Here is a 13585-nt window from a genome sequence, read left to right as displayed (position 1 = left end):
GTAGCCAGGACTGTTTTGCTCTCACTGATCATATGCCAGGCGCGGTTTCTTATTTCCTGTACTTACAGGTCTCAATGCTGCAAAATCAGGGCCGAGAGATGATGATTGTCACCAGTGGGGCTGTAGCTTTTGGAAAGCAGCGGTTGCGTCATGAGATATTGCTTTCTCAGAGTGTGAGACAAGCACTTCATTCAGGCCAGAGTCAGCTAAAAGATATGGTGAGAGGCTGGTGGCACTCCTGCTTTTCCTTGAGTGTTGGGTACTACCTGTTCAAGTCATTGCCTGACGGCTGTTCTTTGTCTTTGTAGGCTATTCCGGTCTTGGAGGCCCGAGCCTGTGCAGCAGCTGGACAGAGTGGATTAATGGCTCTGTATGAGGCCATGTTTACGCAGTACAGCATCTGTGCAGCTCAAGTAAGGCACTCCTTCTTTCCTAGATTGACTTGATACTTTTGGAGCTTATTATTGTCACATAAATGGTAGCTTAATCAAGAATGCCTTGGTAAATATTTTGGAAACTGAGTTATCTATTATTAAGATAAAATGACTATGCTTTTTCTTTTTGGAGTTCAGGTGTGTCCTGCTCTTTTATAGGCAGGGAGCATCTGTTAAGATCTCTTCACAAAACGTGAAGTTGATGGTCCAAAGGGAGGGTTTAAAAACTGCAAGTTGCTAAACTGCAACACCTTCTGTAAAGCTGACAGAAGTACATATCCATACTTCAGAACTTGCTGTCCATCTCCTCTTGGAACCTTTCCAACTTGTGGATGATGTATCCCTGGCCTGGGTCTTATACTAAAGGCTGCAAGTTGAATTACTCAGTTGAATTACTCTTAAACAGGCTTTGCTTATCTTAGATGCTCTGAAAACGCAAAATTGCTTTAACTGTAAGGCCTTATTTGTTTAGACACTTTTAACAAATTTAGGAGCCTAGTATGAAGTTTTCTTGGAGGAACTCTTTACTGTACTATGGTAGAGCCAATATGTCCAAATTGTTTATAACATAGCTAAAAATCATGATAGGTCATGCTGTATTGCAATCTTTTTCAAATCTGTAGGTAACCATCATTCCTTTGATATAAAATAATTGATTGCCCATGCCAAAAAACTTAGCATACACATTGATTCCAAGTGCTATTGTACATTTGAGTGGTGGAGTTGTTTGCTTAGCTCTCAAATGTCCAATGACAGAGTAAAAAAAAAAAAAATCTCTCCAGAGCTGACATTGAGGGTGTTTTTTGTCTTAAAAGAAAAAACAACTGAAAGAAAGGGGTGCTGTCTACATGCAGGAGGCAAGATTATTTCAGAAGAGCAAGTGAGTTCTACTGAGTGGAAGAAAGTTTTGATATAAAGCACCCCTTCTGCTCACTACAAGTAGGAACATTAAAGTGGGAGGAAAAACTGGAAAGGCAGCATCTTGAGCAATCTATTGAATTGTCCAGGGCCTTAGTAGTTATCATGAGCATCTATGTTCGATCTTGTTTTCCAAGTTCATTCTTGGAACGTGTGACCTACCAGTTTGAGATAGGCTATTACAGGCTTCAGTGGAATAAACCTGCTCATATTGTGGAAAGAATATTTATCACTTGTATTCTATATCTTTTAAATGTGGCTTTTGTTTCTGTAGTGACCCAAAAGGCATGACTGCTCTGTTACGACATGTAAATACATAAGTTTATATGATGTTCTTACAGGAAAGGTGGTAGGCTAAATAGTTTCTTTTTTCCTCTTAGATTTTAGTCACCAATCTGGATTTTCACGATGAGCAGAAGCGTCGCAACTTAAATGGAACATTACATGAGCTTTTAAGGATGAATATTGTCCCTATAATTAACACTAACGATGCAGTTGTTCCACCTCCAGAGCCAAACAGTGATCTGCAGGGGGTAAATGTGGGTAAAGTATTGCAATGGAGGGGGGTCCTGCTTGCAGATGGTGCAGCAATAATGTGTACTTGACTAATGCCATAACAGGGGACCTCTGAAGTCTGCAGCAGAGAAACAAAGATACAGAATTAGTATGTGGACAGAGAGTACTGGAAGACTCTCTGTATTTGGCATGATACAGTGTTGTGGGGTGAAACCAGGGCAAATATTGTCTGCTTTACCAAAAGCAAGCATGCCTCTGCAGCACCCCTTCTTAAACAGCCTCAGTTAGTGCCTCTTGCCCTGTCACTGGGCACTAAGGTGGATAAATGGAAGTACTGATGACACTGCTTGTCATTTGGATACCACTTTACTGAAGCTATGTACTTTCACACAAAGATCACCTTCGAAGTTTCCAGTGGGTGTGAAAAAAGTAGCACAGAAGGACTTGTTAGTGCTGAGGTAAATTGCTTTTTTGTGTTGGCACCAAATATATCTTAGTTCCTCACACTATTCACTGCTTCTGATATGCATGTGTATTGCAGGTAATTAGTGTGAAGGATAATGACAGTCTGGCAGCACGACTGGCTGTGGAAATGAAAACTGATCTCCTGATTGTACTTTCAGATGTGGAAGGTTTGTGAGTAATTTCTTTAATTTCTGATTTTAGTGAAACACGTCAGATTGTCAAACCAACCTCTTTTCCAGTTTTACTTATCTCTTCAGTTCATCTGTTTTTCAAGGACAATTTCAATGTACTACAATAACTCCTTAAGGCCTATACCCAATGTTGATGCTGTGGCATCAACATTGCATAAAGGCCTTAAGGAGTTATTGTAGTACATTGCAAACCAAACACTGACACACTGTTGAATCTGAGTGGATGAGAATGCATGTGAACCTGAGACCTGTTCCAGATCCCAGAATACCACATGTACTATGGTACTTCTGATAGCTTCTCAGAGTTGTATGATAGTCAGGAATAGTATCCAGGATAAAAGCTATGCGTCTTGAATCAGGAGTATAAACCAAATACTATTCTACAATGGTTTGTTTCTTCTGGCAGCAGGTTCTGTCAGTGAATTATCAGTGTATAGCAAGTCCTGGTCATTGTTTTTCAGGTACCTGGGTCTTGCTAGCTTTTTCTGTCTCCTTTACTTTTGACTTACACTGCTCTAGTCTTCTGAGCTGTGTTGTTATGACATAAGCCTGTCACCTATGGATGTCGAACTTCCTGTTCTAGAGAGAGGAGGGTAGTGGGTACAGTTTCAGATCAATGCAGTCCAGATCACCTTAAGTCACATATTCTTTTCGTCTTCTCCAGATGGGTTTCTTTCAGTAGATCCTGGCCTTCAGCACATGCTTGTGGCCCTGAGGAGGAAAGAGGTGTCTTTCCATAAGCACTGTTTCTTTTAGCAAATGCAGCTGGGTTTCATTCTAGTCTAGCTGGTTAATTCTGTTCTAGCTGGTTAATCCTAGTCAAAATGACTGTCTTAGAAATAGTCAAAAGAGTTTGGAAAAAAACCCAAAACCAGCCCACCTCTCCTCCAAGCTTATTCATTCAATGTGACAGCTTGTTTATGGAGAGATGTCCTCTACTTCCCAAGCTATCAAGGATGGACACAGATAGACTGCACTTCTGCTCTCTAGTTTGTTGCGGCAGTTTTTCTGCACATAGCATTTCTGGGAAGTGTAGTGGTAGAGCTGAAGTTTAATATGTTGGGTAAATCAAAGTGTCATTCAACTCCAAGCGTAGTGACATTAAATTACTTGATTTTAAAAAATGCTAATAAGAGCATGTCTCTGTAGTGTTGTGTTCCTTCTTAGTAGAATTGAATAGTTACCCTTTTTACATGTTTCTGAATTGCCTATTTTCTCACTGTGCAATCCACCTTTCAAGAATATTGTCTGAGTGTTTGGTGAGGAGGACTATTCTTTGCCAGTTCGGTTGAGGGTTTGTAAGTTCAGTTGAGGTGTATGTAAGGCCCGATGTTGAACATCTGAAAGCTGCAAAATGTCTCAAACCTCAACCAAATGTCATTACCTCCCAGCTTGCTTGCTGCTATTCAGCATGTGGGCTTTTGGCTTCTTATTTTTAGGTCTTCAATAAACCTATACCTTTTGGGTCTGCCAGTTAAGAATTTTGTGCTTTCAGTCCCATGACAAGAAGGATTCAGTGGAAGTTTTCAATCCTATAAAGCGGAACACAGCTTTTTAGCCTCATGTTGGTTGCTTTTGTTGTTTTCTCTTTTTTTCCTTTTTTCATGGGTGAGCTTTCGACATGAAGGTATATAACTGATTTTTATGATTTATTTCAGGACTCTTTGACAGCCCTCCAGGGTCTGATGACGCAAAGCTTATTGACATATTCTACCCAGGAGATCAGCAGTCTGTAACATTTGGAACCAAATCCCGAGTGGGAATGGGTGGCATGGAAGCCAAGGTAGAAATATGGAACAATTACTTCACAATTGGGAAGGAGAGGGAGCTACATGAGATGGTTGTGCTTTGTGCTGCTGGATGGATCTTATGCTTCAGATGGATCTTGGCAGGTTGCAGGAATGGGCAGGCAGGAACCTTAGGAGTTCAGTAACAGGAAATGCTGAGTCTTATGCCTGGGGACACTGGTATGAGCTGGAGAACTGACTGCCTTGAATGCAGGTTCAGTGAAAAGGGCATAGGGATCCTGGTAGACACCAAATGGAATGTACACCAGCAATATGGCCTTTGGGCAAAGCAGGCTAACCAGGGTTGTATGGAAAAGAACATAGCCATCAGGTCGAGGAAAATTATTACTTTCATCTACTCAGCACTGGTGAAACTACATCTGTAGAGTTGTGTGTGGTTCTAGATACCGCAGTACAGGAAGGACATGGCATGCTACAGTGAAACCAGCAGAGAGACATGAATATGATTAAAGAATTGGAGTGCTGTCACACTAAGAGAGGCTGAGAGCTAGGATTGTTTACACTGGAAAAGAGAAGGTTTGGGTATAAGTAGCTGAGGGAAGGGTTTACAGAAGGCAGAACAAGATTCTTCTTGGTGGTATCCAGGGAACAGACAAGAGGCCATGGGCTCAGAATGAAATACAAGTGAATAAACTGAAATGTGAGAATTTTACAATGAGGTTGCTGAAGCATTGGAGCGGGTTGCCAAGAGAACCCGTGGTTTCTCTATCTGGAGATGTTCAAAACCTGGCTGGATGATTCTTGCTGTAGTTGACCCTGCTGTGAGCAGGCAGTTGGACTATATGATTTCTAGGGATCCTTTCCAGCCTCAGCTATTCTTTGAGTATCCTGAAATGGTGTGTGGATTCCTTTTGCTTTTCTTTTAGGTCGATGTGAATTGAAAAGAGCAAGTAAAGAATTACACTCAAGTAGATTTTAAAAGGTGACATTTGGATCTGCATTTTTGTGGTTTAAGTTGGAGTCCATCTCAATTCTTACTTATGTGATAATTCAAAGACTTTGGGAATCCCCGTCTCTTAATTCTGATATGGTACCTCCCTCTCCTCTCTGAGTTTATACAATGTACTGTTTGCTTCTGAAGGATATATTGGTGGAGACCAAGGTACTTCAGTTTTTGAGCGCAAGATTAGTAGAGGTGGGAGGGCTAACAGGTTTTAGGCCTGTGTAGTCAGGTGGTCTCAGTATTCATTGCTGTGAGTAGATAAACATGGGTGTGTTTTGACTTCAGCATATGTCTCTCATGAGGCTGAGATATGCACTGCTGTAGTATTAAATTGCTGCACGTTTCCCTGGGACGTATCTGGAAAGTTGTCTGTAAAAACCAAAGCAGATCTTGACTAAACAGGAAAAGACCAAAGTAAAATTCTTCACCAGTTATGTTGTTGATTATTCCCTTTTCTGAACACTCAGGTAAGGCACACACTTAGGTACCAGAGCATGGGCTGGAAGGTGGCAAAAAGAGGAGGCATTTGTAATTATGGAATGTGCAAAGCTTATTCAGGAATGACTTTCCTTTATCTGGCTTCTAGGATAATTTAAACAATTCCAGGTACTGAAGGTAAAGCTGCCAAGGTTAGAGAGCACTTTATTGTAAAAGTAATAATCTGTAAGAGTTACTTGGTGTCTTTTGAGTCACATAGAGGCAAATCTTGATGCAGGTGTTGTAACAAAAATTTGCTACAGTTGAGAATGTAGGAGACATTTTTGGAAAACTGGAGCATCAATTATAGAAAACAGATAGTGGCTCAAAGAACAAATCTTGGTTTTTAGTGTGACATTTGAGCAATAATGAAGCGGCTGATGATCTTTTGGTAGCTGAATTTGATGGGATAGGCCTATCTGACATTTGTGTCTCATAGTGACTGTGGACTGTAATACCAAATTGTAGAACCATATTAGGAAAGCATAGAAGCAAAGCAGAGAAGCTTTTGCAATTAAATAAATGACACATAATTAAATATAGGTAGTGGATAATGTTGCCCATATTGGCAAATATTTGACTGGGAAAATAAATGAAGGAAATCACTGGCAGTACCTCTTCAGCAGATAGCATCTGGGATTTGAGAGAAATAATATTCTGCTCAAAAATGTTGCAAGAGGCTAATCTTAGGACCAGTCAGTATACAGGGATTTCAAAGGACCCTTACTAATGAGCTAATCGTTATGTAAACTTAACATACTGTAGAAGGATTAAGCAAATACCAGTATTCCAGCACTGAAGTTCAGAGATTCCCAAAGTGTGTTGAATGCTCTTTGAAAGCATAAGCGATCAATCTGGCCATCAGAGTGGACCAAGAAGTCTTGTTGAGAGTGGTGATTGAAATAACCAGTGGATCTCTTGCAACTGGCTCTGTCCTTTCCTGTAGGTGAAAGCAGCTCTGTGGGCCCTGCAAGGAGGCACTTCAGTAGTGATTGCAAATGGAACTCACCCAAAGATCTCAGGTCATGTCATCACAGATATTGTAGAAGGGAAAAAAGTAGGAACTTTTTTTTCAGAGGTAAAACCTGCAGGTGAGTACAGAGTTAATGTGTACCTTGAGAGTTGTGGAGATTTCCTCAAAAGTTAGAGTTAAAATTTGTCTAGAGCTGTGCAATAACTGGAAAACCACTCTCTGTTTGCAAAATGGGTTTTGAAAGGTATTTTCTGAAGTAGGGGTAGAAACTGCTGAATTCCCTGCTCTTCTTCCCTCCAGCTAATAAACTGGTACATCAGACTTGCATTTGAAGAATGCAATGAGTAGAGTAGAAGTTTTGCCTTTGGTAGTCTTAAGAGTTATCATCAAGTATCCATGATTTCACTGTGAGAATATGGATATAGAATGTGCTACTGAACTAAGGTAGTGTTTAGGTTTATTTTTTATCATGAATTTCTTTTATGACTCAGCCTTCTAGTATGGTAGGTAGGAATGTTTTCCTGTCACTGCATTGCTGGAACTGTGTAATAATTGTTGGATAAAATCAGACCAAAGATCCCTCACCTTAGCAGAATAGATACTGGGGTGGTACTTTTGACTTTCACTTTAAGCCAAGTGAATTTCTTTGTGTATAGTAATCCTTAATGGATTTCTTGTATAAATATATCAGATCATCCTTTGAATGCACTTGGTGTCATTATGCTCAAGTACCTTTTTGGTTAGCCTCACTATAAGAAGTTGGTATCAGCAGTAAAGCTTCTAATCTTGTGGTCCCGTTCTGAGTCACAGATATTATAAGTAGCAAAAGACTGTCCCTGTGGACTGTTGTGCTCTTTATTCCAGTCATCTCTTTGTCTTCTACTTTGGAAATTCAAGTAACTTTAGAAAATCAAGTGTATCTGCTTACATACATAATTTTTCTCCAAGAATACTAAAAAATGCCATATTTTGTAAAGTATTATATCACTTCAAGAAGCTGGCTTAAGATGTCTTAAATTAGTCTAATTATTTGTCGCTATCGGACACGCAAGAATGCAAGCACACCACGGTTCTCCAGGTGAAGGAAGAAAGAGGAAGTTTATTCTCTGACTCCAAAATTTATAGTTTTCCAAAAGTGACAGCAGATTGGAGGGTAACAGTGACACCTCTCCAATGACACTGGTTAAACCATCAGTCCATCAACTTTCTCCTCCTCCATAAAAGAAGACAAAACAATCAGTTGTTTACAGAAAGTGTCTGAGAAAGTTCACCACAAGAATGTCCGTATCAGAAGGCCTAGAAAATCTTAAAAAACCAGGGTGACAATTATTCTCATGTCCACATGTTCTTTTCTTACACTTCCCACTATACCTCTCTATAATTTCTACTCTGAAGGTTTCCATGGGACTCTTCTTAAATGGAAGGTTGGGTTCAAGATACCTGGTTTACAGGCTATTTCAGGAGAGTTGAAAATGGCAAATTTTTCACAAGCTACTTGAGAATTCTTTGCAGAAATGCAACCTGAACACGGTGACTTGAAACAGAAACGCAATCTGTTTTCCGCACCTTGCTTCTAAAATGCATACATGGAAAGGCAGGGAAAGCAATACTTCTGCAAGCTGTTACTAGGGTTTTGGTTTCCATTATTGTTTGTGTGTTCCCACGCATACATTCCTCAGCTGGATACTTAAACTTTTCAAAGTTTCCCTCTTTTCTTTCAGTAGCCTACTATGCCCTAGTGACTTAGCTATTCTGTTGTTCTTTTGGACTTTATCGAGCCTTTTTGATACATGCTGCACACTTGCTGTTACACAGAGACAGAATCTTTGTGATGATTCTTTATGTAGGGACCATAACAGTATTTTTGTGTCAGGTACAGACTTTTCTGTATTAGGATACAACATTTTTCTTGAATTTGTCTGTTAAAAACTGTTTCATGCTCTAAATAAAGAATTGGAAGACAAATGGGCTAGTGCTCACTTTTGCCTGTGCTGTTACTTTGTCTGCATACCATATTTTTGGGTTTTTTTTGCAGGCCCTACTGTAGAACAGCAGGCTGAAATGGCTCGAGCTGGTGGCAGGACCTTGGCGGCTCTACAGCCTGAGCAGGTGACAGAACAGTATGACCAAATTGTTAATAATGTGCATGTGTGGCAAGTTTTACAACATAGGCTTATCACATAAATGAACCTCTTGGGACAAGAATATATTATTTCTGTGTCAGATCCATTGTTTGTATTGTAGCCTGCTTAAAGCTGATAAAAGCAAAAAGATCATGTTCCTTGGGGTTGTGAAGTAATATGAGCTTTCATGTGGGGTTTTAAATAATTTTGATAGCATCAAGTAACACACAGAAGTGAATTGTGGTTCAAGCTGCTGAAGAATTGGCTGGAATAACTTGCTCCATTCACACCTGAGTTTAGCATACAACATATATACAAAAGTGGAGCTGTAGACAATTACTGCTTTGCAGCTAGGTGAGTATGATGTGGTACAAGGTAGTCTTAAAGGAAGAACATGTGAGTTTGGTGAAGAAGACTGGGAAAGGAAAGCAAGATAATAAAAAGCAAGGTAAAGGCTGAAGCAGTGTTTGGTCTTCTTTTTCAGTGTGATGTGGTCTGGAAAAATCAGCTGCCCAAGTATCGGGAAGGTTAAGATAGTGAGAGGATGTGGTCAGCATAAATGGACTATAGGAACTAGGTGTCAAACAGCATGGGCTTTGAGTAAGGAGTCAGTTTAGAAAATGTTTTCTCTTTCAGAGAGCAGAGATTATTTATCGTCTTGCTGACTTACTAACGGACCAGAGGGAAGAAATTCTCTTGGCAAACAAGAAGGACTTAGAGGAGGCTGAAAATAAAGGTATTGCTTCAAACCTTCCATAGTAATACTGTCATCTTGGACCTCTCTGGGCCTCAAGACAAATGAGCAGACTAGAATCTTCTGTCACCTGGGATTGGGCAGTATTGCTGATACAGATTATTGAACCCAGGACTTTGAGAGCTTGTCAGTGTAAACAGCCGCAGCCTCCTTCATTCATAAAACAGATGCCTTCTTCAGAGAAGATACTGAGGCAGTGCAAAACACCAAGTAGTGTATTGTAAAAAATTTTTTAAAAATGGAACAAATATCTCTGTTACTGTCATGAACAAAGTGAGTATCTTCTGGGCTGGTTAATGTAATGTTTGGTTCCTGAAGGGAAGGCTATCATCTCTACACTTAAATTGATGCTTGCCAAAGCATCAGTTGTCCCCTTCTGATTGAAGAAGGTTCTCTTTGGGTGGCTCAGATGAAACCCCCTCTTCCGTGTTAGGCTGATACATTCATTGAGAAGCTGGGATTGAGATGTGTACTTGGTGGCATAACAAGTATATGAAAAGGACACATCATGAATTGTAGTACTATGTGGAAGGCACCACTGACCAGAGTATTTGAGGGGACATTGCTGGGTTAACTTACTGTTTGAATGTGTTCAGACTAGAAAATTCAAGTTGTTCTTGCCCAGTCTGCACAGAAATGCTATGCATGTGTCTGTGCTTTGATGTTTCTGTTTGTAAAACAGAAGGATGCAATTACTGCCTAGACCTTCCAGAAATACTGCAAGGGTAGAAGTTTGTAGGAAATTCAGTCATGCATTCAGTACATGAAATAGGACAAACCTTATCTTTCTGGATGTTGGTAGTTTGTGTGGTTGCTTCATGTACCGAGCACTTAAACCTCATTAATTGAAAATGTGGTGCGTGAGATAGTCATCATATTTGAGGGGTTTTATTGTGACTACTAGACTTGTTGCTATGCATTTTTAATCTCAGGTAGATTACTTGCTAGGGTGTGGGAAATATCTTAATTTTCCTTAGGTTCAGCACTCATTTAAGTCATTTCTGCTTGAGCCTAGGAAGACCAATCTATCTTCAGCACAACTTTTTCTTTCTTTTAGGGAGATTAGCCCTCCCTTTGTTGAAACGCCTAAGTCTATCTACTTCAAAGCTAAACAGCTTGGCTATTGGTCTGCGTCAGATTGCAGCATCCTCGCAGGACAGTGTCGGCCGTGTAATTCGACGAACTCGAATAGCAAAGGACCTGGATTTGGAGCAGGTTACAGTGCCAATTGGTGTCCTTCTCGTGATCTTTGAATCTCGTCCTGACTGTCTCCCACAGGTTTGTAAGCAAGGTAGATTACACTGTTGAGTATTTCTTCTGGCAAGCAAACAGGAAACTACAAAAAGTATTGTTTCAAAGGACTCTTGCTTGGATTCTTCTACAATTGATTTTTTTTGGCATCACTGTTTTTTGTGCAGAGGTGTTTTCAGGACTTGCTTCTGCAGTGTTCAGTTAATCATTTGTCTTACGCCAGGAATAAGGCAGTTATATTAAGGGCAAATGCTTTCCTCTGCAGCACTGTGTGGAAGTGTTGCTATAAGTAAATCCTGTTAAAAAATGCATGAAAATATGGATGCTTAACTAATGTTGCAGAGGCAACCTTGGTCTTACTTTCTAATTCTCGACTACTTTACTGAGCAACTGAAGTAGATTTTAAAATGAAAACAAACGAACAAAAAAAACCTGATTAGCAACATTTCTTCCCACAATTAACATTAGGTATCTAGGAAGCTTGATTGAGGAGTTTTCTAATGAGCAGGTGTTTGAGTAGAAAATGATGGGTACAGCCACTTTGAGGATGTGAGGCTCAATGAGTGGACAGCTTCGTACTTCATGCCAGATTTTTGTGAGTAGTCCCCGCTTACAGTGAAAAGGAGTATGCGGTAAGAAAAGTTCCTATGAAACAAAAAGGCACTAGTCTTCCTTGACTACCAGCACTTTGTTACAGATAACTGGTATGTTACCCTGTTGAATTTGTGTCTGTCTTCCTGGGCTTCAGCCCAGGTCTCTTGCCTTGCATAGCTGATGCCTTCCTATTTCTCTTTGTTGTATCTTAAAAACTTAGACCAGACTGACTCCTGCTGGCTTCTCTGCCCTGCCCTCCCTTCCCCTGCTTTGTTTTACAGACTTGGGATAGCTTGTCTTGGTAGTCGCTTTGCTTCTTGCTAACCTCCTGTCCTCATACTCACATTAGGCTTCCTGATGCAACTTCAGAAGATAATCTTTGATAACTCTGCATTTGAATTGCATGGTTTCTGCCCCATCCTGTATCTGATAGTAGGAGGGTCTCTGATTGAGAGGAGCAGTCTCTCCTCTTAGTCTACTACTGCACCTCATGCTTGTTTGGGTTAAGATTTAATAAGCTTCAAGTGAGCATATACAAACAGCATGTTTGCCTCTAATACTTACAGGGTGAAATTGCAAGTATCCTTCAGAGACTGTATTGTATAGATTCCACCAAGTCCAGTTGTTGTTCTGAAGTGTAGTCATGTTCTACTAGTCTTTGTGACTGAACCATTTTGAAACCCCTTACTCAGTGTTCTACTTTTAATCACAGAAAATTTTGATTTTTGTGTCTTAATTCTTGGTATTTTTTTCTTTTCATCTTTTCAAACCAGATCAAAACCTTTCTTTTAATCTTATGCCTCTTTACTTAAATAAGTTTATTTGTTTAGTTTCTTTTCATGATAGTGATCTGAAGGGGCAGATAGAAGGTACTTTTGAAAGCCAATCAGATGGCTTTTTAATGTCTAATTGTTAAAAAGACGCATGATAGTTATGTAAGGCAGACTTCCCAGACGGTTACACTTCAATGTGTTTTTCTAATGTGTTTCTTGTTTTCAATATTCTTTTCAAATGAGGTAGGTTATCAAGCGTTTTGATTATTATTACCTATTTGATACTAGAAGGGGAAAGATGTATCTGGCTGGTTATTTTATGAATCAGGATCTAAAGTGTGCCACCAAGCTAACTTCTTATTAGATGTGAACCTGGCTAATTTTGACATCAGCATCTCAACAATATACAATAGACGCTCTAATGAGTGTACGTTTGGTGAATATACATACAGGTGATGATAATGATACATATAATCTTTCCCAGAAGACAGTAATACAGCAAAATAACTTAAAATACTGAGTTTGTTTATTCTAAAGAGAATAAACTCACCTCTGGAGAGGAGGTGATTTTGTTTTCCAAAGGAGTGCATGCTTTTAAACTTTTTTTAAGTAGGTGGACAAATTATGAGGCCATAGTGAATGAAGTTGGAATGAGGAATACAAAAAAGAATACAAAAGTAAAATAAGTTTTGAAGAAGAGCTTTTTGCATGGGATGTACTCCGAGGTAGAAAGGAGCAAAACCCTCTTGCGTTGCTGGACTTAAATGGGTGAAATCTAACACCTTGAACAGAAGAGCAGCAATATCTATCGGTTTCTTCTGGTGATAAACATGGAACCAAAGATGATGCTGGGCCTATTGTCTCAATTTTTTTAAAATTTTTGCTTAGAGCAACTGTTGTCTGTTTATGACTCCTGTTTTAGACAGCATGATGAAAATATTTTTCCTGTTCATAGGAAGAGCTTATTTACCAATCTCTGCTGGAATGGTTAGAGACAAGAGTTCTTGCAGCTAAAGTTATTCTCCTTGGGGTAATTGCCCACACAGCTGTGCAATTCATAATGAAGCCCTATGTCCATAGTTTCTTCTGACTTGTTCACTGTAGTCTCTCCATCGCAATAGTACCCTGAAAACTCAAGTTTGTTCTTGAAATTAGCATATTTACTTTCTGGAGTTAGATGTGCTGCTACTTGTAATGGTTTTTCAGAGCCATGAAAGGAAAACTAGATTAATATTGAGTAAATCAGCTGAACAAAAAATCTTGGTTTTATTTTATGGGTGTTACTCTGACAAAAGAACCAGAATACATTTAAAGTTGTTTTTTTTTCCCAATAATAAACTCCTTTGACAGGTGTCTGCTTTGGCC

At 39.6% G+C, this 13585-nt stretch overlaps 1 protein-coding gene across 1 annotated transcript in view; it reads left to right on the top strand.

Moving 5' to 3' along the window:
• Positions 1–13585, top strand: part of LOC102035419 (delta-1-pyrroline-5-carboxylate synthase) — a 26614-nt gene that overhangs the window by 7212 nt on the left and 5817 nt on the right. Inside the window, 10 exon segments of the mRNA XM_031063462.1 lie at positions 69–218; positions 309–413; positions 1733–1885; positions 2410–2500; positions 4183–4307; positions 6699–6843; positions 8761–8834; positions 9485–9584; positions 10660–10880; positions 13571–13585. The exon segment at positions 13571–13585 is cut by the window's right edge and continues 3 nt beyond it. Of these exon segments, the coding sequence (XP_030919322.1) occupies positions 69–218; positions 309–413; positions 1733–1885; positions 2410–2500; positions 4183–4307; positions 6699–6843; positions 8761–8834; positions 9485–9584; positions 10660–10880; positions 13571–13585 (1179 nt within the window).

The sequence above is a fragment of the Geospiza fortis genome, unplaced genomic scaffold (genome assembly GCF_000277835.1).
Source record: "Geospiza fortis unplaced genomic scaffold, GeoFor_1.0 scaffold298, whole genome shotgun sequence".
NCBI lineage: Eukaryota > Metazoa > Chordata > Aves > Passeriformes > Thraupidae > Geospiza > Geospiza fortis.
This window is presented reverse-complemented; position numbering and strand designations above follow the sequence as displayed.